Here is a 24,880-nt window from a genome sequence, read left to right on the forward strand (position 1 = left end):
AAAAAAAGCAACAAAACAAAAGATGTGAGCTTGATTAGAAGAAAGTGCAGGATAAGACATGAGGTTATCCAGGGGTAAGGAACTCCAGGCGAACAGAAGAGCTAGTGCAAATGCCCCAGAAGAGGAAGCAGTTATGCATAACAGGGGAGGCTGGTGTGCTGGACAGTGAGAAAAGCAAACCTGGAAGATGTGACATTGGAGAGTCTGGGAGTGGATCTCAGACCACAAAGGAACTTGTAGGCCACTAAGGACTACCCCGAATGTGTTTACCCCGAATGAGTGGGAGGCCAGTGCAGCGTGGACCAGACAACATGAAATAAAAGGTGGCTAAAATAATGCAAGTGTGCAGAAAGAGGAGTTCAGCATGACTCCAACAGCTCTGGCCCAGGTAACAGAAAGGAAGGGGCTGCCATTTACTGAACTGGGGTGTTTGTGGCTATGCTGAGTTTCAGGCAGCTATTAAACTATATGCAAACGTAGGGCTAAAGTTCTGGGGCCACATCTAGATTAGAGATATAAAAACCAGAAGACATGAATTTAAAGATAGTACTTAAAGCCATAGAGCCAGTTTTAATTTAGGATTATCAAAGGGGCAACTGTGGCTACCCAAAGTATAAATAAATGCTACATTAATATTCTTGCTACATTACCATTACATACTTTTAGTAAACAGGTTTCAAATTCTCTACTACATAATTTCATATTTACTTATTAATTTATTTGGTTTATTGAGACAGGGTCTCTTTGTATAGTTCAGGCTGGCCTTGAATTCATTATGAAGCCAGGCTGGCCTTGAACTTCTGGTGTTCCTGCTGCCTCAGCCTCCCAGAGTGCTGCAATTACAGGTATGCGCCACCACACTCGGCCATAATTTTATTATTTTTATGTTCTGTAATGCCCAAACCAATGTGTTACACTCAATAAATATTGAACCACTTCATTAACCTTTAAACATTATACTTTGTGCTTGTTTAGTTAGCTGTATGATCTGAACAAGTGACTTAACTTCTCCATAAAATGGGGATAATAGGACCTATGCCACAAATTTGCCGTGAGGATTAAATGAGTAAAGTACTTAGAATAGGGCATGGCACGTAATGATAAACCTATCTGCTACTCCAATTATTTCAAAACTATTTTTCCTTCTTACGCAAACACAATCTCAACTCATATCCTAGAAACATACTCCCCTGGGGTTGAGTTTCTCTGCCTACTTCTTCCTTAGCTGTTTCTCCAACACACATGTCGGGACTCCTAGAGGCTGAGCTTGCCCACCCACTCAGGCTTCAATGACCCTGGATATGACAACTTCCACGTCTTCATATGTGTGCCAATCATCTCAGCTGAGCCACAGATGGCCTGAGAAGGCTCTGGGGATGTGTACAATCAACAGATTGGACAGAACCTCCCTCCTTCCCTGTGGAATCACCCCTCCTCCATGTCAGCCCCCGTGTTAAACAAACTGAACCTCTAGAGTGCCACAAATATCCAACAATGGCTTCCTTTACCCACACAATAATGGGCAAAATTCAAAACAGGGCCCTGTCTCTCCATGCTCCAGCCATCAGGGACAGCCTACCAGCCTCTGGACCTCAGACGCCTCACACCCCAGGACTCTGCCTGAAATACCCCCATGTCTACCTCCTTGCACATGGCTAACTCCAGCCCATCTTTCAAGTCTCAGCTTATCCAGTGTGGCATTACGGTGGGGAGAGAGCAGACAAAACACCTCTGGGAAGAAATGGCCAACTCTCCTCTGAATGCTCTTTCAAAACCCAGAGTGACTCTTTCTCTAACACTCATTGCACCCAGCATTACAGATTAAGATTGTGTAAATAGGAACCTAAAGAGTATGTGCATTCACCCTCCAAAAAAGGGGAGAATTCAACAATTTTTTTTTTTACTCTTTTCTTTTTAGACACAATGTCTCACTATGTAATTCAGGCTGCGGTTGTTTTGTTTGTTTTTGGTTTTTTGAGATAGTCTCACTATGCAGCCCAGGCTGGCCTTGAACTCACTGTGTAGTCCAGGCTTGCTTTAAACTCACTGCAATCCTCCTGCCTCAGCCTCTCAGGTGCTGGGATTACAGGTGTGCACCACCACACCTGGCTAAAGATATTTAAAATAAAGATCTGTTTAAAAAAATAAATAAACCAGGCGTGGTGGTGCAGGCCTGTAATCCCAGCACTCTGGAGGCTGAGGCAGGAGGATCACTGTGAGTTCAAGGTTGGGCTACACAGTGAGTTCCAGGTCAGTCTCAAATACATAGTGAGACCCTGTCTCAAAAAACCAAAAAAAAAAAAAAAAAAAAAGCCCTCATACTATAGTAACGTGCAGGGCAATCTAGTGGTTAAGTGACATACATTGGGGTGGGATGTGCCAGGGTTGAGTGCCTGAACAGTGCTGGATATCAAACAGCCCAATCTGGGCAACCAGGCAAGAGGTTGGTCAAAGAGGAATGAGTTGTGTGCTATGCCCCAAACTAAACACTTTATGTGAATTTATTCATTCAATTCTCACAACATCTCTAAGAAAAATGTTTTATATTCCCATTTTATAACTGAAATTAGCAAGTGAAGTTAGCAAGTGATGTCCCTGTTTTTCATCTGAAAATTACTGGTTCTGATCAATATAAATCTCTCTCTCTCACAACACACTTATACATACACAAATAAAATGATTATTTTGTATTTTATAAGGGACAAAAGTATGCATGGCAAATTCTGCTTTACTAAACAAAAACTCAGAAAACTAGAAATGCATTTACTGGGTTTTTCACTTTAAAAGAATCAAAGTTTTGTGTAGTTTTATGTTTGCTCTGTCTTTTCATAAATAAGCTAGAATATTTTCAAATGATAATGCATTCTTTAGTTGACTGGACTGATATATTAAGAGAATTTTACTGGACATATACTCTGAAAAATTACTTCTTATATTTTTACATCCCATATTACATATCGCATCCTTCATGCTGAAACTTTAAAAATCATTATATTGAGCAGCACTACTGATACAGAACAGATTAAATACAGGAGCTAGCAGACAAGAGGTCATGCTTCACCCCCCTACCCAGACAAACAAGAGCTGCTACTTGTCTTCCTGGATATGTTGCTAGGTCATAAGCACTGGAGAGCAGCGCCAGCATCTGGCTCCCTGAAGAATGCCGAGCGCCAGCAGTATTTATTACAGACCAAATGTTCAAGAGATACCACTGAATCTTATTCAGTCAAAAGGAAAGGTTGGTATTTTCCAGCACTTTTCCACTGCACATGGGGCTATCGACAAAGCCAATTTGTTTGGGCAAATAAGATGTGCACTGCCTGGCTCTGGGGACTGGGAAACAGCCATCCTTCACATAGCAAAGCCTGGTAAATGGGATGTTTGCAGAAGGAAAGCAGCCACAGATATCAATGAGAATGGTTGTGTGCCAATAAAACTTTATACATTTACAGAAAAAGGTGGTGTGCACGATTTGGCCTATAAGCCTAAGTTCATCGATCTCTGATATAGACTATGTTGCAATTATTCTGTGATTAGTACAAATAAGTCTGGCTCTGGGTGACAATACCACATCTTAATTCAAGTCTTTTAAAGTACTCCTAAACTATGAACACAGATTTTACAATTCAGTCACAATGAAAACATGGCGATTATCTAGCCAGTCTACAAAGGGAATTCTCTCTGAAATACTAGGCTACAGTGTTTCTTAGTGTGTGTGTGTGTGTGTGTGTGTGTGTGTGTGTGTGTGTGTGTATACAAGTGCAAGCACGCACATACATTCATGCACTCACACACATGTGTATTTTGTATTTAAAAGCTGACTATGACAAGGGAATAAGGAATATCTTACCTGGAGACTGTGTGTGCATCATAGAGGGAGATTGATTAACTGTGCTGTGATAAGATGCGGGGGGCGAAGTAAGGGGATAAGCTCCTGATGTTCCCGGCTGCTTTGCAAATGGCTAAAAAGAAGAAAATTAAATGGTGGTGAAATGACCAACTGAAGATAGTGTAAGACTGTGACTTTCCCTGATTGTAGCTATAGTATTAACATTCACACACTTCACGGGTCACCAAATAGGGAATACAAGATATGAAAGTGTACAAAACACACATCAATAGTGGAAAATATACACTGTCTTTAAAAACTGATTTTCAAAGTGTTTTCACAATAGCAGCAGCTACATTCCTGACCTTGCAACACCAGTTTCTACCCCTCAAGCTATATCCTGTTCATTTTTCTACTACACCACTGATTTATCTGCATTACTTAATTACCGTTTCATGGATTCCAAGAAATTTCCCCCTGCACATTAACATCTCTGAAATCATGGTGTACCTTTCAACTTCTGGTATGTCAGTTTAATTTGCAGGGTTTTTTTTTTTTTCTAGCGGTACATAAAAATGCTGCATCTTACATTTTGTAGAGTTTATAGTCAGTAAGATAGGGTAATTCAACCTGACCCCTGTTCACCTTTATCTTTCATTTTCAGTGATGAAAAACCAAGAATAATCTAATCACCTTAGTTTTCAAAAAATTTGAGGTATAGATCACATGTAGTAAAGAGCACAAATATTAGATATGCAGTTTGGGGAATTTTTTTGGTACCAGGGATCAATCCCTGATCTCGGGCCTCATGCTTGCGAGGCAAGAAGCAGAACCACTGAGCCAAATCCCCAGCCCCTTGGTGAATTTTTTAAAATGTGGCTACCAGAGAGCACAAGACACTGAAGATCATTACATACTTATGAGTCTCCCTTATACACCTTCCAAGTCTTTCTTTCCTCCCCCAAAGACTTTTATCACCCAGCCTTGTCCTGTTTTTGCATTTCCTATAAATACTGAATGTACTCTTGATAATGTCTGGCTTCTCTTGTGGAACATTATTTCAGTGAAACTCACCCAGCATGTTGCAGGTGACAGTGGTTTGTTTTGTCATTTCTTTAACATATTTCTTTGTGTGAATATGCTTCAACGTATTCATTCATTCTACAGTTGTTGGATACGTGAGTTTCCACAATTTTTGGAATAAGGTTGCTATAAAAACTGTTTTCTGATGCACTTCTACTGCATATATTCCTAAGAGTAACTGTTAAATCACAAGTATGTATAATGTTGAGTTTTAGCATCCTAGACTACAGCTAAACAGTACCACAAGGCAATTGTTTTACAAACTTTCTGGAAGTAAATGAGTTTCAGTTGTTCCTAATCCTAATGTTAGCAAGAATTATCTATTGTTTGTATTTTGTATTAGTATATGTGATGCATCAGTATATGGGAATTATTCAATTGCCTTTGTTAAGAGTCCTTTTTGTGGTGTGTAGAGTATTATCTCACTGTAGCTTTCATTTATATTACTGTGATATCAGATGAGGTTTAAACATCTTTCCTGTGCTTCCCAGTCACTTGGACATCCTTTTTTGTGAAATGTCTCAAATCTTTCACTCATTTTAAAAACTAGGTTGTCCGGTCTTATTTTGTTTTGATTTTTCTTACTGCTTCTCCCTATGTTTTTCTCATGGACTAGCTTATGTAATATAACTACATTTTATATAAAAGAAGGTATCTACTAACATCAAGTAAAATGTACAAGAAACTATGAATGTCTCCCTCACAACTATCATGGAATTTAACAGTTTACAAATCCGAGTATAACCACTGTATCTGTTAAACAGAAAATAACTTAAAACTGAAATTGTTCAATAAATTGCTGGATTCTTAAGAATACCTAAAGCCAAAGCCACTAACCAAAGATATTCGGCCATAGATGAATTTTTTTAAAAAGAATACTGACTTGCACTAAATGCCACACATCAATTGAGAAATTAACAAAAAAAGCTCTAGTTGTAGGTTAAATATATAATAAGAAAAAGAAGAAAAACTCTAGAATGTTCACAAAATGAAAAGTTATTCTAACTTTTTTTTGAGCTGGGGTCTCTCGCTATACTGCCCAAGCTGGTCTTGACCTCCTGAGCTCAAATGATCTTCCCACCTCGGTCTTGGTGCTGGGATTACAGGCGCACACCATTGTGCCAGCTATTCTAACTTTCCCCCAAATCTATCCACTTCTAATCCTTTTTCCTAGCCTGTAATTATTTTCTAAAAATCTCACACTCAGTATGAAATGCTAATGCTATAGAGGACCATACCAAAATCACAATATGGAATAAATTAGCACTATAGGGTCTTTCTGTGTCAGATTATGATTTTTCAATGACAAAAACAAATAATCTGCAGAAAGACTAATGTATGACTTATTTGGGGCCAGGAGAGAACAATGGGATCTCACTCTCCACACATTCCCCATACAACATTAGCCCTGCTATGGCTATGGTCACCAGCCAGCTCATGCAAGTCACTTCTTTTTGTCAAGATGTGGCATATCCCTGCATTCCATATTGGGTACAGCAAAAACCTACAATGCAAGTAAGTGGCTTCCACAAGAAAAAAAAGCTGCTAAAGCACTTCTCCATGGTGGCTCAGCATGACCATCAGAGAGCTAGTATCTCACGAGTCAATGTCTGTCACAAGAGACCCATGCCTTTCCTACACAGAAGCACTGACATGGGGCTTTATACGAGCTTTCCTGCATCTTTATGAAGGTCAAGAAGAGAAGCCCCGAAACCAGGTACAGTGGCACACACCTATAATCCAAGCGCTCAGAAGGCTGAGGTAGAAGAATTATGAGTTCAAGGCCAGCCTAGACTACATAGGGAGCTCATGGCCAACCTGGAGCACATGGTGAGATCCTATCTCAAAAAATAAAGCCAAAAAGAAGGGAAATAAAGAGGGAAGGAAAGAAACTTGAATAGTTGTCAGGAATAGTACAATTTGCCCTGGTATGTATGTAAGCACTGTAAAGTTGCAGTTACTAAGAAGCCAGCCAGACAGCAGGTAATAAAACAGCTAAATGAATTCCCTCACAATGCTGTCCCAAGTAATTCTGTTTCAAGTATATTTCTGGTGAGTAACAGTGAGCTCTTGTTGCCTTCAGGTCATGTGTTCACATAGAACAAACACTGGGCCTTTGAAGTCTTCTAGGTAAAGTCAGGAAGCTTCTGCACATTCACAATGAGTCATTCCAGGCTAGGAAAGTCCCATGTGACTGTGGCAGGGGTAAAAAAAATCCCTGGTCATCTTCTCATTCAGCATGAGAACAAAGGTTGGCCTGGGGGCCTCCTCAGGCACAGACATGTTGACAGTGTAAGATTAACTTGAAAGCTTTTAGGATTCAATAATGTAGTTTATCCAAATGGTTTGAGGACAAGCCAGGCGTGGTGGTTCACACCTGTAATCCCAGCACTTCGGAGGGTGAAGTAGGAGGACTGCCACAGGTTCAAGGCCAGCCTAGCTACATAGTGAGTTCAAAACCAGCCTGAACTACAGAGTGAGACCCTGTCTCAAAAACAAAACAAAACAAAACCCAAAAAGTAAATGGCATGAGGACAGAACCCTTGACATTTCTATCTATACTCCCTCTCTGTTGTTCTACGCAGGAGTCCCTTCTGAATATCACTATACATATCAATCTCAGTACTCATAATTTAAAAATAGTTGTCCTTCAGGACATGGAGAGGACATGCTTCCAAAGGTCTCACAGAGGATGTCCCCATCCTTGGAGTCACATCACATCATCTCAAGTGTATGTGTGATCTCAGTGTCTGGGGTCAATGCTTTTCCTGGCACTATTCGCTTCCCATTACAGAAAGCCTCCTCACCTTCCTCCATCTTTTTTTTAAAGTAAGGATTTCCTGGGCATCTTGGGCTACCAAGGACTTCATCTTTCAAGAAAGAAACCCTGACACCTGGAGAAACTAGAGAGTTACACAAATGTGACACTGTGTTTGGAGTTTTACTAAGACAATTACCTGCTGCTGGGGTGGCGGCTGGAGCTGTGATATTAAAGAGTCCATCATATCTCCTCCTATAGGAGAAGGGGGATTATCGTCCTCATTTACAGACCTTCTTCGGGCATCCTGATTGCTGTCAACAAACATATTCAGGAACGTCTGTGGATGTAAATGAGTAAAATTTACAGTACTTTAGTAAAATAAATTTTTGAACAGAAGCAAATATGTAATGTCCATCCCTGAAAAGTATTATTAGGACAATCTAGACGAGATATCACTCATTCTAATGGAAGGGAGAAGGAAAAATGGTCAACGACAATAAAAATAACACTGAAGTAAAAAATTATAACAATACTGTATTAAAAAAAGAAGTATTATATAAAAAAAGTGAACAAAGAAGTATATCCTGGTACCTCTTACCTTCAGGTCAAAATATTTTATTAACTTCTGACCAGAATGGGGGGGGGAGTGAAAAATTGTATGTTGGTCATATAAATAACTTGTAAAATTTCCCATTTCATGAGAGTTCTCACTTTTTAATCTAGAGAATATGACAGGAAAACTGATTCAGAATTACGCCAACTTTTGGCTTTTTTAATTATATGACTTAATCCTGAACTGCCAAGAGTGGGACAGCCTTATTTTATAGGATATGGCATCCAAAAACTGAGCAAAGCTACCAGATTTTGTGTCTCCAGGAGATTCTCACTCTTTTAATACCTTCTGCTTCCCAGTCTTCAAAGATGTATATAATAGTCTTACCAAAATCACTAGAGCACTATTAAAAGTATACAGTCTGACTTTTAATAAAAATAATGGATTTGCAATACACATTCTATCCTCTCGATACCCTACTAAATAAAACCACTAAAAATAATTTAAAGTAGTAAGTCACAAACACAAAAAGACTGAGAGAAGAGAAAAAACAGCAATACATTCTGGAGTTTACAAAGTAGATGGTTGAAGCATCCAATGTGAGAAACTCTAAGCAAGTCACAGGGAAAGCCAAAGAGCAGTTATTTCCATCCAGATCCCAAAGATGCTTTGGAACTGGTAGCACCAGACACCCCTGGCAATGTGCATGGAGGTGGGATTTAAAACAGAACTGGGTGAAAGTCTCTTTATTTTATTTTTTTCAAGACAAGGTCTCACTATGAAGTTCAGGCTGGCCTTGAACCTACTGGGTAAGCCCAGGCTGGTCTTGAATGCACAGCAATCCTCCTGCCTCAGCTTCTGAGTGCTGGGATTATAGGCGTACACCACCAAACCCAGCTTTAAATCTCTTTAAGAGACACTTAACTCTCCCAAATCTTATGCTACCTGGGCTATGCGGAGCTGATCTCAATTTTCCTGGAATGAAAACTCTTGACTTGAAGGTCTCCATGGATAAATGGAGAGAAAAGGCATCATATATTAAAAATGGGGATTAGGGGCTGGGGGTTTTGCTCAGTGGTTCCACCACCTGCCTCACAATCACAAAGTCCCAAATTTGATCCGTGGTACCAAAAAAAAAAAAAAACAAAACAAAACAAAAGTGGGGATTAAAGTCCACATACTGATAGTCAAAAATACCACTTTTCTTTTCATTTGACTTTCCCCAAACTGGGAGTCAGATGCATGTCATTTATTCGGGAAAAAAAAAATTTTTTTTTTTGATACCAGGGATCGAACTCAGGATCTTGAGCTTGTGATGCAGGCAGTGGAACCACTGAGCTAAATCCCTGGCCCTTATTCAGGAAATTTGAACACTCTTCACATGGTACTCATACCAGTCCCAAAAAATGACCTAAAGCCACTGGCAATGAAAGTTTCCCAAAGAAATGGCCTAAGCAGATCCTCCTGCAACGGTCAGCAAATCTTCTCTTTAAATAAAAGAAGAATTAAGAATTAATATTTGAAGACACTAAAACGAAAGAAATTAACCCCCTCAAAAAAGTAAGAAATGGAAATTATATAGGAAGAAAAGAAGATAATATAGCCATACAAGACATGATGTCATAAAGTGAACATTTAGAAGCAAAAAAGAGCTTTTGGAAATTTTTTAAATGCCAAAAAAATTTTATGGCAGAAAGGAAAAGTAGAAAGATGAGAATAGAAAATGAGGAAGTTTCCCAGAAACACAGAGAAAAATTTCAGAAGAGATAAGAAAATTAGAGGACAAGTCTAAGATGCCCAACATCAGAACAGTAGTTACCAGAAATAGCTAGCACAGAAAATAGCAAGAAATTATGCAAGGAAATTTTCCAGTGCAAAAGAATTAAATTTTCAAACTGAAAGAGCCCACTCAGATCCATAAGGTTCAAGAATTAGAATAGCAAAGCACCTTCACAGTCACAATGGAATCTAAAAAAGCAATGCCTTCAATATTTGTACAGAAAACGACTGCAGCTTAGAATCTCTCTGCATCTAGTCACTCTCAATTAGATGAGGGAAGAGGCCTTCAGCTATACTAGGTCTCAAATAACCTCCTAGGTACCTTCTCCCAGGAAGTTATAGGATTTACGATACCAAAAAAAACAAGTAAACCAAGAATAAAACATAGGGGCTAAGCCACAGGGCATGCAACAAAAGAAAGAAGCAGGGCCTCTCCTCCTTCATCCTGCTGTAGATTCCTATGTCACAATTCCACAAAAAGCCTGGAGTGCTATCAAACTGGAGTAGATCAAAGGAGCACGGAAGAGATTTCAAGATGAAACCAGTACGGTATCTGATATATGTGTAAGTGCTGAAAGGAGAGTTACACAACTAGGAGGGAGTTTAACATGGAGTTAGTCATAACTATAGAAAAAGCTAAGCAGGTAAGCCCGGCATGGTGGCACACGCCTGTAATCCCAGCACTCGGGAGGCAGAGGCAGGAGGATCGCTGTAAGTTTGAGACCAGCCTGGGCTACAGAGTTGAGTTCCAGAGCATTCTGAACTAGATAGTGAGATCCTGTCTCAAAAAAAAAAAAAAAAAAAAAAAAAAAAAAAAAAAAAAATCAATAATTCCCAGGTAAATAAAATACTGAACAAGAAAGGAAAAGTAATCGTAGTAAGCTTGGAACAAGCAGTGTTTATTTATTCCTAATAATGTGAAAATTAAAAATTTGCCTAGTCATAGTAGCTATCCAATCATATTGCAAACATAGGAGGAAAGAAAAATGCGTTCACGTACTGAGAGTAGTCAGGAAGGTAGAGAGTACATGCAAAAACAAAAACAATTTAAGAATTAATTCCTTCTTTTCCACAGTGAGAATCGGATAAGGCCTAAACCAGAAAGTCAACAAATAATACTACAAGCATGCTATCTAGAGATATGGATATAAATACTAAGAATCAGCTATATATAAATTAAAAATAGGTATGTCTCAGGAGCAGGAAAACGGTCTGTAGAAGACTTTCCAAACAAGCCTTTTGGAACTATTTGACTCTAAACATAAACAACTGAGCTATCACATGAGAATCTCCAGCAGTTGTGGCACAAGATGTTACGTTTTTAGAAAGTGTCATATAGTTGAACTGATGATCAAACATTTTTTTCAATAATCAATGATGAAGATTACTTTCAAAATTCCTTAAATTTCCAAAGAGTAAACATGGCACGCTTTAGTACCTTATTCATCGAAAGTTAAACAAATAAAGAACTTCTTATTAGCTGGTACACATGTGCCCGGCACTTCATGCAAACTTATTATGTTATAATTTTAAAAAATTTAGGCCGGGTGTGGTGGCGCACGCCTGTAATCCCAGCACTTGGGAGGCTGAGGCAGGAGGATCGCTGGGAGTTCGAGACCAGCCTGGGCTACATAGTGAGTTCCAGGTCAGTCTTAACTACATGTGAGACCCTGCCTCAAAAAATCAAAAAAAAAAATTTAGAAAAGGAAGTTTTGTTACTTATATGCATTAACTATATTACATATTTTATATGCAGCTCAAGACAACTTCTCTTCTCTCGATGCAGCCTAAGCAAGCCAAAAGGTTGGACACTCATATTAGAGTCTTCAGAGTAAATTTCCAGAGATGATGACTTAACATTGCTACTTACTAAATCCTAACAGGACTGTTGCTTTTGCCCATTATTTCTCCCGCAGAAGAACTGTTTTGGAGGACATTTACATTTAGTATATCATGCTATAACACTAAAGTCTGTTGTTACCTTTAGTCCTGGTGCAGGATAAAAACCTTCAACTAACTTGCTGTTATCAAAAAGACTATAGGCTCCATCCCGTATTGCCACCACGCCTCGACTCCGGCAATATATGTCAATGCAGTACATGTTCCTGAAGGCCAGTCTGATGTGGGTGGATGACTGCGGCAGAATGGAGAAGCACTGGTAGGCAGTGTTGGTTCTCTGGGTCAGGCCCAACATCGGCACAGTGGGGAGTTTGTTGATGGCATTTAATGGAGCCTGAGTATCGAACAGTACCTATAAAGAGCATACACGGTGAGAGCAGCCAGTTTCTGTACAAATGTTAAAACCTCAGAATTTTCAATGTGTAACTATCACAAATGACAGAATGTCCTTCTGGTATATTTCCTAAAACTTTCCCTTGAAGAGAATACAAACTAGATCATGGTGCCCACTTTGATTAAAAACAACTGTCAAAAAGCGGCTCAAGACAGAGACAAAGACACCTACTTTAGTCATTAAAGACCAGTAGAAGTCTACATGATATTTTTGAAGCAACTGAACGAGACACTAACACTGACAAGGTCTTATTTTTAAACATAAATATCAACGTAATTACCTGTAATAACTGAACCACATTTGGTGTTTTGTTGAACATTTCTTGAAGCTGATGGAGAATAGTATTGTGGCAGTTACTGCAACCGGAATTTGGGCCAACTGTTCCCAAAGAAATATGGAATTTCTGATGGATGGAATTCCACTGGATACTAATCTAAATCAAGAGATTGTATGTTTCAGAAACAGAAAATAACAGATTCAAGTAGAAGATAAAATATTAAAAAGGCAAAGTGCTAAAGATCTAAATGAGGTCTTTTTTCCTTTTTTTTAACAAATGTTTTCTTTTTGATTTACAGATTAATAGGTTTTAGTTTTGCAGATTTATACATGTATATAACATACTTCAGTTATTTTTATCTCATCACCTCTCGAAATGTCTTTTTTTTAAAAAAAGAAGACTGGATTCAAACTCCAGATGTACTAGTAATATAAACCAGTATATTCCCTGAGCATCTGTGCTAGCCCTCTTCTACTAAATAAAACACAAAGAGAAGGTGCTAAAGAAAAATAATTTTTTTGTGATACTGGGGATTGAATCCAGGAAGTTTTCTACCTCTAAGCTATACCCCTGAATCTTTTTACTTTATTCATTCATTTATTCATTCATCCATCTACTCATTCATTCATTTATTTATTGAGACAGGGTCTTGCTAAGTCACCCAAGTTAGCCTTGAACTTGTGATCCTCCTGCTTCAGTCTCCTGAGTGTCTGTGGCTACAGACATTAGCTATCATGTCCAGAACGAATAAATTTTGATTACATTTGATTTGGTTAAGTATCACTAGTGTTTCTTATTTTTCATGTTTCTCTTGAAGAACAATCACTCCTACTGCCATCAACTAAGGAGTACTATTACAAAGCAGAAGTAACATAGATAATGTACCCCAACATAGATACGTTCAGTTAATTCACTTTAATAAAACACACAGGTAATTTCTGACTTGAAGGAGTCCACAGAGGGGTCAGCTGGTTGCATTTTTATACTAAATTTCTAGAACTTTATATGTGGAGTGAGAAAAAAAACAAGGAAATGTAGATTACAAGGAGTAACCTCAAGATTAGGACAGGATCACACAATAACATTCAGGTGACCCAAGCAAAGGCATACTATGTTATTCACAGCCATTCACACTAGTAACGTTGCCAAATATTTTGGAAATCAGACATTACTGAGTCCAAAAGCTCTTCAAGATCATATACCTCATCAAAGAGGGTATCTTTTTGAATTTTAAAGACTTACTTGTTATAGTATACTATATTTATGTCAACCAAATCTTTGATATTTATAATTTTATCCCTGATTTCTACTTCAGTGCTTACTAATATAAGATAGGTGCTGTGACTGCTGAGCCACAGGGCCACGCTTCAGTCATTATTCATTTTAAGGCATTTTTTTATGTTTTGGGGGTTCTTGATTTTTAAAAGATTCACAAGAGAGGGACTTCCAAGTTTTAAAATCAGACTTACTGAGCTTCCCTTGGTGGTTCCATAACACAAAATAAGTTTTCGGTAATTATAAACACGAACTTCTGAAAAAATATTGAGATGAGCAGGTATATCTAAGCAAAATGGAAACAAAAAGGAAATTAATAGTATACATGTACATGCCAAACTTTTTTTTGTTTTGTTGTTTTTTTTTTGAGACAGGGTCTCACTATGTAGTTGAGACTGACCTGCAACTCACTATGTAGCTCAGGCTGGTCTCGAACTCACAGGGATCCTCCTGCCTCAGCCTCCCGAGTGCTGGGGAGTGCTGGGATTACAGGCGTGCGCCACCACACCCGGCTACATGCCAAATTTTAAAAAGCTTTTAAAATAAGTAGTGTTTTTGTTTTTTTTTCAAAGGCAACAGCACAAACAGATAATATGCTACAAAATGGGGCCGGGACAAGGAAGGGGACAGATACTGAAGCAGTCTAGCAGATAGAGGGTTCCAATTCCAGTTCTGCCACTTACTTGTTACGTGGCCTTCAGCAATGTTCTTAGTATCCGTGACTTGTCTTATTTGTAAAATGAGGAATGCTAACTACCTCATAGGCTACTGTGAGGATTGAGGGAATTAACAGAAGTAAATGCTATGGCAGACAGTAAATAAGCACAGAACTATATTACAATAACATAGGTATGCACAGGTAGATCTGAGTTTAAAAACTTCTAGAAACAAAAGAATTTAAAACAGTGATGTATCTGGGGGAAGGAAATTGATGCCTGGGATGAAAGGGACACATTTTTATTAGACATATTTTTTATAAACAAAGTGCATTTTTACTTCAATTAAATTATAAAGGAAGGGGAAGTAATTTAAAAGGAAGGTTACACATGTACCTGGTAGAGAACGTGCAAATTCCAACACACACTCATATAATCGTGCAATGCTGCTCCAGTCATTAAGGAACATTTCAACCACTTTTCTACCACCAACAGGTTCAGACAACAGATTTTCATATGTCAGGTAAACATGCCTGGATGGTCCTACAGGATTAAAAGAGAAGATTAATAGTAATAAATACTAAAAAATTTTCACAAATATGCAAAGACAAAGTGTGTGAAACATCTCACCTTGCTCCCTGGTAGAAGTGCCATTAAGTGGACAGTTTGCAAACACTAACTCTGCCACCCATGTGCGGTTATTTCTACCTTGTAATCGGAAAGTGCAATCAAGGAGAGAGCGATCCAGAGCCTTTTGGGTTTCCTCATTTACACCCTTACAGGGAGGAATTCTGGTGATGAAAGATAGCATATGAAGTGTACTTTACACAGAAAGACAAGGCACAATGTACACAACGACAAGCAGGGTGTGACATCAGAGCTATAGTACAAATTTTAATTCCAGATACCTTTGGCAAAGAAGGGAACAATCTCACGGTAATTAATAATCTCACGGTAATTAATCTCACGGTAATTTATCCAATTTAACTCGTATCAACCTGGATTAGGAGCTCTCACTTTAACAAAGTAATGAATTGTCATTATTCATAATCCTGTCATTCAAAAAGACCACACATCTAAAATGAAAATCAAGAATAGTGTTTCACAAAATCAGAACATCATCCAGAAAAAGCTAAGGTGAATGAAGTATTTGTAAAGCAACTCTTTGAAGACAGGGTAACAAAGTACAAAGAATAAGGGCTGTGGAGCCAGGAACATGCATTCTAATTCTTACTCAGTCAACCTATCAGAATTTGTTTCCCTGACTATAAAATAAAGAATTAGCTTATGGGTCATTGATGGGGGGGTATTTTTTGGGCCGGGGATTGGCACCGTGCCTGCATTGCAAGCACAAGTTCCTAAGTTCGATCCCTCGTCTCCCCCCACCAAAAGAGGCAACAACAGAGAAAATGCTCACTGCATCTGATAGAGCAGATATTCATATATGTTAATCCCCGAGTTGCCATTACAAAATTCTGGCTCATTATCCCCCATAGCCCTTTCTTCCTCTGTAAAGGTAACTCCTGCTGTGATGGAGCTTTTCATTATTAACTCATTTAACACACATATTGTCTGTCACATATAAATGCATGCACACACCACATACACAAGAGAAATACAGTAGCTCTTTAGTGTCTTAGAAACACCTACGTATCCATTTCCCTTCTACAGCTTTATGAACTATATCCTTTGTCATAAAACATTATAAGGTAATATATTTTAGCAATTAGTTATTTCAGTAATGGATAAAATAATGAGATGAGACATTAATTATACACTGTTTTTGTTTGTTTGTTTAAGACAGTCTCACTATGTAGTTTAGGCTGGCCTTGAACTCACTATGTAAGGTGGCCTCAAACTCAGAGCAGTCCTCCTGCCTCAGCCTACTGAATGCTGGGATTACAGTCACGCACGACCATGCCCAGCTTATACATTATCTCTTAACCCATTTTCCATTTTTTTCCCAAGAAATTGGCAGATTACAGTCCTAATCTTACTCTCAAAGTCTGCCACAAAATATCTCGTTTTTATTTCTGCATTGCTGTAGTATTATCAATAGTCTTTGGAAACAAAAGACATCATTCTACTAATAGCATCCTTTTTTTTTTTTGAAACCAACGTATTTAATATACTATATATTTTAAACATACATATATTAAATTTTAAAACTTCAAAAATAATATAAAAAGTCTGAGCTAATAGCATTCCTTTTATAGTAGTGGTATTTCCATTTACACGCAGGCAGTGGGCTGCACATTTTTTTCTTAAATGAGAAATGGGTTAATTCATAGAGAAGATAGTTATTTCTCAGATTTGGTATAATGATTATCTATATTGTGAAAAAACTACAACGTATAGGTAACTGGAAATACAGAATCTCGATTCAGTAGTCTTATTCAAAATATAATACCTAGAAGAACAGGGTTTCTTAATCTTGACAATACTGGAATTTTGGGCTAGATCATTCCTTGCTGCATGAAGTTGTTATGTAGCCCTGGCCGCTACCTACTTGATGCCAGAAGTCCCTGCCACTTCTCTTCTCTGTTAATGATAACCAAAAGTATCCCCAGACATTGCCCTAAGTTCAAGTACTGACTCAGAACAAAAAACTTATGAGAGAAAAAAAGGGAGATTGCATGTGACAAAAAGTAAGCAAAATAAAAAATTTAGGGAGAAAAAAGCTATGTTGGTCACATAAAAATATATTTAATATTACTAAAATTTTCTCAATTAAAATTTCTATCATATCTCCTCTTCAATATGCAGCCTTCGGGCCAGGGGTTTAGCTCAGTGGAGCTGCCACTTGCCTTGCAAGCACAAGGACCTGGGTTTGATCCCTGGTACTTAAAAAAAAAAAATGCAGCCTTTAAAGTTTTTCAAAAGTTATCTTTTGCCCAGGATGTAGCTCAGTGGTGCCGTGCCTGTCTGGCAAGCACCAAGGTCCTGAGTTTGATCCCTGAAAAAAAAAAAAAAAAAAAAAAAAAAAAAAAAAAAAAAAAATTATACTGTAAATGTTTTACCACCACCAGGAAGATTTTGCCCAACTACATTTTAGGCAGTTATGGAAACTGCACATGGGGCACACATGTTCTCCCACTTGACAGGTATACTGAGGACTTGCCTGTTCCTACATTCAAGACATACCCCCCTCATAGGAGTTATAAAGTAGCCAATTCAGATAGATATTTCCTTTTGAGCTTCAAAGTGTAACTGTTGTACATTATCTTCTTTTTATATTACGCAGGTTTTTCATGAAACCCACTTGGTTAGAAAATGAAAGCACAGAAAGCTGACGTGTTTTCAAGTGAGAACCAAGGTAAGTGTAAGACTCCTTTCAATTTCGATTCTAGAGACAGAAAGACCCTCAAAGTATATCCTGTGCCACTTTCATAATCTGCGATATAAATATAATTGGCTCCACTTCAAGGAACCCCGTTACATATCTACTCACTTACAAGGTTGTAAGTGTAACAGAAGACAAAGGAAACAACAGTTACAACTTTAATCTTCCTGGCATGGTGGAGGGGGAGGTTACCCATAAAGAAACCTGACAAAACTGCTACAAAACTTAAAATATCACAAAACACTAGGGCTGGAGATTTAGCTCAGTGGTTCCGCTGCCTGCCTCGCAAACACAAGGTCCTGAGTTCGGTCTCCCGTACCGAAAGAAAAAAAAATTACAAAATACTATCCTATAAGCCAAAAATTAAGAACTGAGGAAGACACCCTGAATAATGGATTAACCTTTTCTGAAAAATTCTACCAATTCAAAAAAGATTTTCTATCTTAAACAGCTGCTCCTGGCTGATTTTTCTCCAGTCCTTTTGAGTACTGAACAAACTTAAGAACCAAGCTAAGGTCCTCTAGGGCAGATGTGTGTCTGCTTTGTTCTAAGGGCTTTGAAAAAACATCAGTAAGCACACTGTGGCCTCACAGTGCAAAAGCAGGTATTGAAAGAGCTAGTCAAAGCAGCACAAATATGCCTTAAAAAAGTGAAAAAGCCTTCAAAAAAGCTGCACGTACACACGCAAAGGGAGAAGCAGAGCTCCTTGACTTGCAAAAAGCTAGAGTTGTGCCTGTGCTTTAGGAGCCAAAGCTACGGGAGGTAAACACACACACACACACACACACACACACACACACACACACACAAAATGGATGAGACAAAACCTCTGATGTACCCACCAGGACCACTGCTTAAGACTGTGATCTGAGTGCAGAAGGTGGGAAATTTGTCTGAGAGCTCAAAACTAGGCATCATAAGCATGTGGCTCTCAAAATGAGGTCTTAAGTCTTGTGCATGTTGTGGAATTGAGGCTCTTTTCTGCACAAAATAGGTCCGAGAAACTGAACAAACTGAGTTGCTTACATATTAACAAAATATATATCAAGCAAAATCTAAAAATCAAAACAATAAAATGCTTCCCGCCTTGCAAAAACAAAACCTACTATCGTTTTCGGGACCAAAAAGCTGGTCTCTTCCTTCCATGGTACTGCAGCTTTCTAAGTCCACACTCTATCACTGTCTAAAGCTCTCTGTCCACTTGGAACCGAGCTCTCTGTTCATCTCCTTTTCTATACTCAGATGTAATTTACTTCTCCTGCTCATAGCTGAGCTTAACACACTTTATCCCCACCTGCTCAAAGGACAAGGCACCTCAAACTTAGCAAAGTCCTTTCAAACTCACACCTGCAGTGTCCCTGCCTCAGAAACCGCAACTACCAGCCATCATTTGTCCAAGATAAAACTAAGGAGCATCTCTGCCATCTCTCCTCCAACACCAACTGAATCCTTTTGGTACCGGGGACTGAACGCAGATCCTTGTGCTTGCGAGGCAGGTAGCAGAACCACCGAGCTAAATCCCCAGCCCCCAACTGAATCTTAAATAGTTTACCTCTTAAATCCTAGTGAATCCTAACCTAGTTCAAGCTACCAACTGTGGTGTGAAACAGCTCAGCAACTGGTCTCACTGCTTCAGTCTTGTTCCCTCCAGTTTACTCTCCACGCTGTCAAGTTAAACATCAGAGACACCTATGTAATAATGTCAGATTTTGCTTCAAATCATCTGATGATGTTTTAGTGCCCATTAAGATAAAGTTTTAAATTGTTTAAGGACCCTTCCAGGATCTGACCCTTCCTGCTTACATCTCCAACCTCATCTTCATCTCTCTACCTCCTGCCATGCTGAACTCCTTTGGGCTCCAGGTTGCCAAGCTCCCTCCCGCCTCCCTCCAAACCTCCACCTGAGGCCTCCAATTCCCACAGTACCTCCCTTTCCTCCGGCTAATTACCCCCTCTCCTTCAGCCTGAATACAACTGGTATTTCCTCAAGATATCCCTTCCGGGGGCCAGGGATTTAGCTCAGTGGTGTTGCCACCTGCCTCACAAGTAGAAGGTCCCAAGTTTGATCCGCAGTACAAAAAAAAAAAAAATGCCCCTTCCACCTTCTAAGTTGCTCATCCACCTCTAGGAAGCCCAGTGTCCTGAAAGGCTTTATCAGAATGCAAGCCTGACATAGTCCCATAGTCCCACTTGGAAAATATCTGCTGGACAAGTAAAAGAAATGCAGAGGAAAGACATTCTAAAACACCACGCCATGCTGAACTGCACTCCGCAGGTTAAAAGGAATCTTCCCTTAGATGTTAGTGAGTCTATGCAGAAACCCAAAACATCTCAAGGTTCTGACTCTGCTTCATGCAACTCTGGCGGTGTGACTGCAATGTGCGGCACCCGCTGAGTCACACTACAGGGGCTTACTTTAATAAGCGAATAGCGTGGCTGAAGCCATCACCTTCCACTTGCACTCCTTGGTGTGGGATCTCCAGATTGGACAACTGGGAAAAGACAAGCACAACCATAACAGACCATTAATTTTACAAAGAAACCTACCTTCTTCTATGTACTCCTGCCTCTATTCTCGAGCCATCAGTTCTAGGACCAGTCTACCAAAGTTAGATCACCATCGATCATAAGCAGTGTCCCCACTATTAGATTTCTTGAGAAACTACACGTAAACACAGTGAAACGCAAAGCTGCCCTCAGACTCTAGTTTTAAAAACACCTGAGCTGGGTGTGGTGGAGCATGCCTGAAATCACAGCACTCAGGAGGCTGAGACAAGATCACAGAGTTTGAGGCCAGCCTGGACCACACAGCCAGCCTGGGCTGCACAGTGAGACCCTGTCTTTAAAAACAAAACAAAAATGCCTTCAAAGATGGCAAATCAAAACTCAGGAAATTAACCTAATTTTTGTAGCAAGTTAAAAGTGACCCAGAACCAAATCTGGTGGTTTCAAATGAGGCAACTGAAAAAATAAGACTAGTTTGCTTATGTAAATTTTGTTTGTTCAAAACAAGCTTGAGTCACAGTCATATCTCGTTTCTAATCATAACAAATACTTTTTAAGTTTATTCCTTTACTGAAATACATTTTAACAGTTTATTTTTTAACAATCAAATTTTCTGTCTGAGACCAAAGAAAAGAAAATTTCCAATTTATGCATCTACTCAGTGAGATTGCTTTCCCAATTGGAGGATTCAGAAAGTGAGTTAAGACGACGAATGCAGGGACAGCACCTGAACCCCTTTCTACACAACTAAAAGTTGTTAAGAAATGCCAGTGAGTCATCTGATCTACCAAAGAAAGGCTTGCCTTTGGCAGATACTGTCAGGTCTCCTTTGATAGAGGGTTCACATGTGCCTTGTTCGAGGAAGGATTTAAATTAGTTAAGTATTTTACTGACTCTTTGCCCTGGAGGGGTAGAGGTTTAGAAAAGTAACTACTTAGCAGAGAGGCAGTAGGGATCCAGATTCAAAAGAAGTGAAGGAAAGGATGGGACAGCCTCAAAGATATTGCCACTATTCTATCAATCAGAGATACAAATAGCTCTGGTAAGGGCTGGGGATTTAGCTCAGTGGTTCCCGCGGCTGCTTCGCAAGCGCAAGGACTGGAGTTCTATCCCCAGTGCCAAAAAAACAACAGCTCTGGTAATATCAGATTTAGTTATTCACATCTCAGAGTAAGTTACTGTAAGCAGAAAATGTTTGCTTTTGTTTTTAATATAACTAGAACTTTAACTGGGAGAAGAAAAGCTAAGTAAGTTTTGAAAACCTTGATTGAATTCAGTAGAGTATTACAGAAATGTTCTTAAGTGTTCTGTGTGCAGCAGCCGTCCAGAGAAGGGGCACAGAGAAGGCATTTGTCATAGGCTTTACTCTCTGTGAGCCTGCAAAACACACATTTGTGTGAAATTTGGCCTGTGGGTACGGAGAGAGGACACAAATGCCCTGCAACATCCCAGTACACATGTTCTCCCATCCCACTGCAAAGGTTGCAACAGAATGACACTCATATAATCAATACAAGTGACACAATAAAGAAATGGATACTCTACAGTTTAGGATCTGTGGCCAGTTCCCAGACAAGAGGACATTCACCAAGCTCACTCACAGTTCCAGGAGCTGGGGAACATCAAGGGCAGAAGAACCTATTTTAGGTGTCTGTTTCTTGGCTTGGGTTTCTCTCTAAGCTACTGCGCTCATCACAGTTTCACACTTATCCTCTGCTTGAAGATCCCAAAGCTCTCTAAAGTGGGAGCGGGCAAATAACGGTTTGCGGGCCCAATCTGGCCCACTGCCTGTTTTTATAAATGAAGTTTATTGGGTCATAGCTATGTTGACTTGTTTAAATATCAACTATGACAACAACTGATTTAAGTTCTAAGAAAGAACATATGACCCACAAAGCTTAAAATATTTACTGTCTGTCCCTTTACAAAAAAGGTTCGCTAACCAATTTCAAAGCATAAAAGCTATTTTCATAAAGGCTCCTCAAGCCAGCATCAGCCCAATTAATTTTCCTGTTTCCAGATCTCGTCATCATTTATAGTAACTTACAAAAGAGGGAACTGTAACAAAAATAAAAAATTTAAACTAGAGAGAAATGAAGACTTTTAATCTATCACTTATGAAGGGTTGTCAATCCTTGGCCAAACCTCTTTTTGGAAATATAAAAAATTCAGGTTGTTACCTCTCTTTACTTTCCTATATATTCTTTTGTTTTGAGACAGGGTCTCACTATGTAGTTCAGACTGGCCTTGAACTCACTATGTAGCCCACATTGGCCTTGAATTCATCCTCCTGCCTCAGCCTCCATAGTGCTGGACTACAGGCATGCACCCCACACCTGTGACAAAAGTAAAAATATAGTTTAATATTTTTTATAGCTTCTAATGAAGAAGCCCAGTTTTATTAGTGCTTAAGCTATTTGTGTGGCTTAAAGTCAAAAAAGGAGCCACTCTTTTTTATCAACCAACTCTAATAGGCTTAAGAAAGTGCCTACTAAGAGGGAAAAAGTTGGCTGTTTCACTGAGAATTTACTTTACATAATGAGTAGAAGGCCCAGAACCTGAAATCAAAGAAAAAATAAGTTATATTTTACATGCATACCATGAAATACCAGGATTGCAACCACACCCTCCCAAAAATGAACAGGCTCATACCCATTCTAAACTGAATCCATTTAATTAAGCAATGCACTTTAAAAATCACTTTTTCAGCACCAGGGATTTAGCTCAGTGGTTCCAGTGCCTGCCTCGCAAGTGCAAGGGCCTGAGTTTGATCCCCAGTATAAATAAATAAATACACATTACTTTTTCATTTAGAATATCAGAATTATTCCAAAAAATTACCTCCAGCCTAAGTCCTACAAATGGCATGTTTGTATCACACATAGCAACAAAGTGAGCTAGAACTTTATTGAAGGCACACGTTTCTCCTGATCTTTTGGTTTTCTTGGATTCTACTGGACATGAATCCTCAGACAACTATAATTTAAGAAAAAACACAATAGGTAAGAAAAAGTACACACAACTCACAGCAGTTAAACTACTGTAACAAAGCTCAGTGCTAACCAAAACAAATGTTACACTCTTTCAACAAAGGTTTATTGAGCAGATACTCACCTAAACACTGGGAAGTTAGTAGTAAACAGTATGTTTAACAAGTTCTCTTGTGGAAAATGTATAATTATTACCTAAAACATAAGCATTTCCAAGAAAATGCAGACAATTGCTACTTAAACATCATCACTGTCCTCTTGAAAACTGTATTTAATTCTTTCTCATATTAAAAACAGGTTAAGGGTCGGGGATTTAGCTCAGCGGTTTGCTGGCCTGCCTTACAAGCACAAGGACCGGAGTTCAATCTCCGATACCAAAAAAAAAAAAAGGTTAAAAAAACACACAAAAAAGGGAATATATACAAAATCTATACTTTTTTCATAATGTGCTCATACCTTGCGCTTGGTACCAGTTCTGGTCTGTTTCCCAGGTTTCCGGAAAATCATGTCCTGGATGTTTTCCTTGAACTGCTGTAGCAGCAGTGCCATAACAGGGCCATCTTCACGATCTGCAGCACTCACAGACAGGAAGTAGTACTTGTATGACAGCTGCGTAGGTTTATTTGGAACCTCCAGCATTTCTACAACCTAACAAGGCCCAAATCAGAAACAAGACTCAGAGAATCAACTGTCAGGTGTCTGCCCCTTATACCAAGTAGGGCTCAGAATTATAAACCTAATACAGATTACTTTTTTAAAGATAAGGACAAATCAATTATGATATCAAAAGTAGCATTTCTAGTAAGTACATAATTTGTTTTCTAAAATGTAGACCAGACTAAAGACTGATACAAGAGTAACCATAAACTATAGCAAGTAGAATATTTAAATTATCAGCATTAAGTGCTCTTGATATTCCTGCTTACAAAGTGGGAAAAAGTATGCCTTAGTAGGTCTGCTTTATTTTCTAGAATGCATTTTATTCTAAATATGTATTTTAAATTGCCTTACCGCCTCCCTTAACCATTAAAGCATCCTTAAAAATCTATTATGGCAGAAGAAAATCACAGCTAGATCTCATTGGGATGTAAAAATAAACCTTGATTTTTCGAGTGAAAAATGTCATTGTGAGGATAACAACATCAACAACAGTTAACAGTGATAAGGAACTTACCAAGTGCCAAGTACTATCTAAAATACCTTACAGATGTGAAAACATTTAATCCTCCTAAGAACCTTAGGAAGTAGGTATTATTTCACTTTTCTGATGAGGAAACTAAGGCACAAAAAGCCCAAGTTACTTGCCCAAGGTCTCACAGCCAGAAAGTAATGGACTTGTGCTTGTGATTGGATTCGAAGTTTGGCTCCTAAATTTGGCTCCAGACATTGCTGTAATCCACCTCACTAACTGCAAGGTCTAGCTAAAAAATTAAAGTCCCCTAATAACAGAAATTAGTGCCATCGGGCCGGGGATTTAGCTCAGCAGTTCGGTGGCCTGCCTTGCAAGCGCAAAGACCCGAGTTCAAACCCTGGTAC

The 24,880-nt window shown here is 38.9% G+C and overlaps 1 protein-coding gene across 1 annotated transcript in view; it reads right to left on the reverse strand.

Moving 5' to 3' along the window:
• Positions 1 to 24,880, reverse strand: part of Med14 (mediator complex subunit 14) — a 72,409-nt gene that overhangs the window by 12,662 nt on the left and 34,867 nt on the right. Inside the window, exons 14-23 of the mRNA XM_010636216.2 lie at positions 23,801 to 23,992; positions 23,196 to 23,330; positions 20,265 to 20,341; positions 15,137 to 15,297; positions 14,903 to 15,049; positions 14,045 to 14,136; positions 12,579 to 12,731; positions 11,987 to 12,256; positions 7,870 to 8,010; positions 3,851 to 3,962 (exon numbers count right to left, since the gene is read on the reverse strand). Of these exons, the coding sequence (XP_010634518.1) occupies positions 3,851 to 3,962; positions 7,870 to 8,010; positions 11,987 to 12,256; positions 12,579 to 12,731; positions 14,045 to 14,136; positions 14,903 to 15,049; positions 15,137 to 15,297; positions 20,265 to 20,341; positions 23,196 to 23,330; positions 23,801 to 23,992 (1,480 nt within the window). The remainder of the gene's footprint in view (positions 1 to 3,850; positions 3,963 to 7,869; positions 8,011 to 11,986; positions 12,257 to 12,578; positions 12,732 to 14,044; positions 14,137 to 14,902; positions 15,050 to 15,136; positions 15,298 to 20,264; positions 20,342 to 23,195; positions 23,331 to 23,800; positions 23,993 to 24,880) is intronic.

Source organism: Fukomys damarensis, unplaced genomic scaffold (assembly GCF_012274545.1).
Source record: "Fukomys damarensis isolate Sample0158 unplaced genomic scaffold, DMR_v1.0_HiC HiC_scaffold_39, whole genome shotgun sequence".
Taxonomy (NCBI): domain Eukaryota; kingdom Metazoa; phylum Chordata; class Mammalia; order Rodentia; family Bathyergidae; genus Fukomys; species Fukomys damarensis.